We start from the raw sequence: 1,061 nt of genomic DNA on the forward strand, positions 1-1,061 counted from the left end.
GAAGGAGAACACCAGGGGACAAGGTGCTGAGTCAGTGTCTGTGTGTCCCATGTTGGTTGCTCTGCTTTATTTTCACTGGAAAAATTGAAATGAGAGCTAATACAGGAGGAAAGAATTAAGTGACATGCAAGCCCAGAGAGTGCATGTTGATAGTGTGTTACTAAGCTGTCAGATCCACCAGGGTTGTTTTGTTTTGTTTTTTTTGTGCTTAAAAACGCACACGACAAAACATTGACCAGTTCAGCGGTTTCCACATGCAGTCAGTGATGTTGATGACCCTCTTCCTGTACACAGTCCGTATCCCTAGCTTTATGCCAGGGTTTTAGAGTTTAAAAAAAAATGTTTGGAGGGAAAACCTGGTTGCCTGTGTTCACTCCTCCCTCTTCCGGAGTGAAGGGCTCATGTATTAGGGTGATAGGAACTTCCCGTGATGCTTCGCTGTATTCGACTTAATGATGAGTTGAATTCCCTGAATACACGTTATAATCAGCAAGAGCATCCCTGAGGGTTAGTTGGCTGGTGGGGAGCCGTGGAGATCAGTGGTGGGAATTGTATGCTGGGTGTAGGAGGAACCGACCTGATGGGTTTCAATGCCAGGAGTGATCCAGATGGAAGGTCTGAGATGTGACTGCAGTTTGAGACGCAGGGTAGGAACTTGGCCCTTTGGTAGTGAAGTCCGTCTGTGTTCAGTGGCTTCCCCTCTTCTTGAGGAGACTCCCTGATGACGTGTTTTCCTCCCCAGCTGTGATCCCCCTGACAGATTCAGAGCAGAAGCTGCTGCCCCTGCACTTTGCTGTGGACCCAGGCAAGGGCTGGGAGTGGGGCAGAGATGACAGCGACAATGTCCGATTGGCCAGGTGAGGCGGCTGAGCCTTTTCATTTACTCTGTAGCTGGGATTGCGTCCACATACAGCCTCTGTCTCCCAGGGATTCTCCCCAGCTCAGGGGGAAGGCAGTTGCATCCTAGCTCCATTTTCTTTGGATGAGATGGGGTGCATGCAGGGTGCCATGGCCGTAGACCAGCTCCGTTTTCTTTGGGTGAGATGGGGCGCATGCAGGGT

General features: G+C 50.3%; 1 protein-coding gene across 2 annotated transcripts in view; it reads left to right on the forward strand.

Annotated features, from left to right (window-relative positions):
* OTUD7B (OTU deubiquitinase 7B) overlaps nucleotides 1–1,061 on the forward strand; it is a 67,766-nt gene that overhangs the window by 62,563 nt on the left and 4,142 nt on the right. For both annotated transcript variants that reach the window (XM_023724518.1, XM_023724519.1), the window contains one exon: nucleotides 743–857. In XM_023724518.1, coding sequence (XP_023580286.1) covers nucleotides 743–857 — 115 coding nt within the window. The remainder of the gene's footprint in view (nucleotides 1–742; nucleotides 858–1,061) is intronic.

Source organism: Trichechus manatus, unplaced genomic scaffold (assembly GCF_000243295.1).
Source record: "Trichechus manatus latirostris isolate Lorelei unplaced genomic scaffold, TriManLat1.0 scaffold00250, whole genome shotgun sequence".
Lineage (NCBI taxonomy): Eukaryota > Metazoa > Chordata > Mammalia > Sirenia > Trichechidae > Trichechus > Trichechus manatus.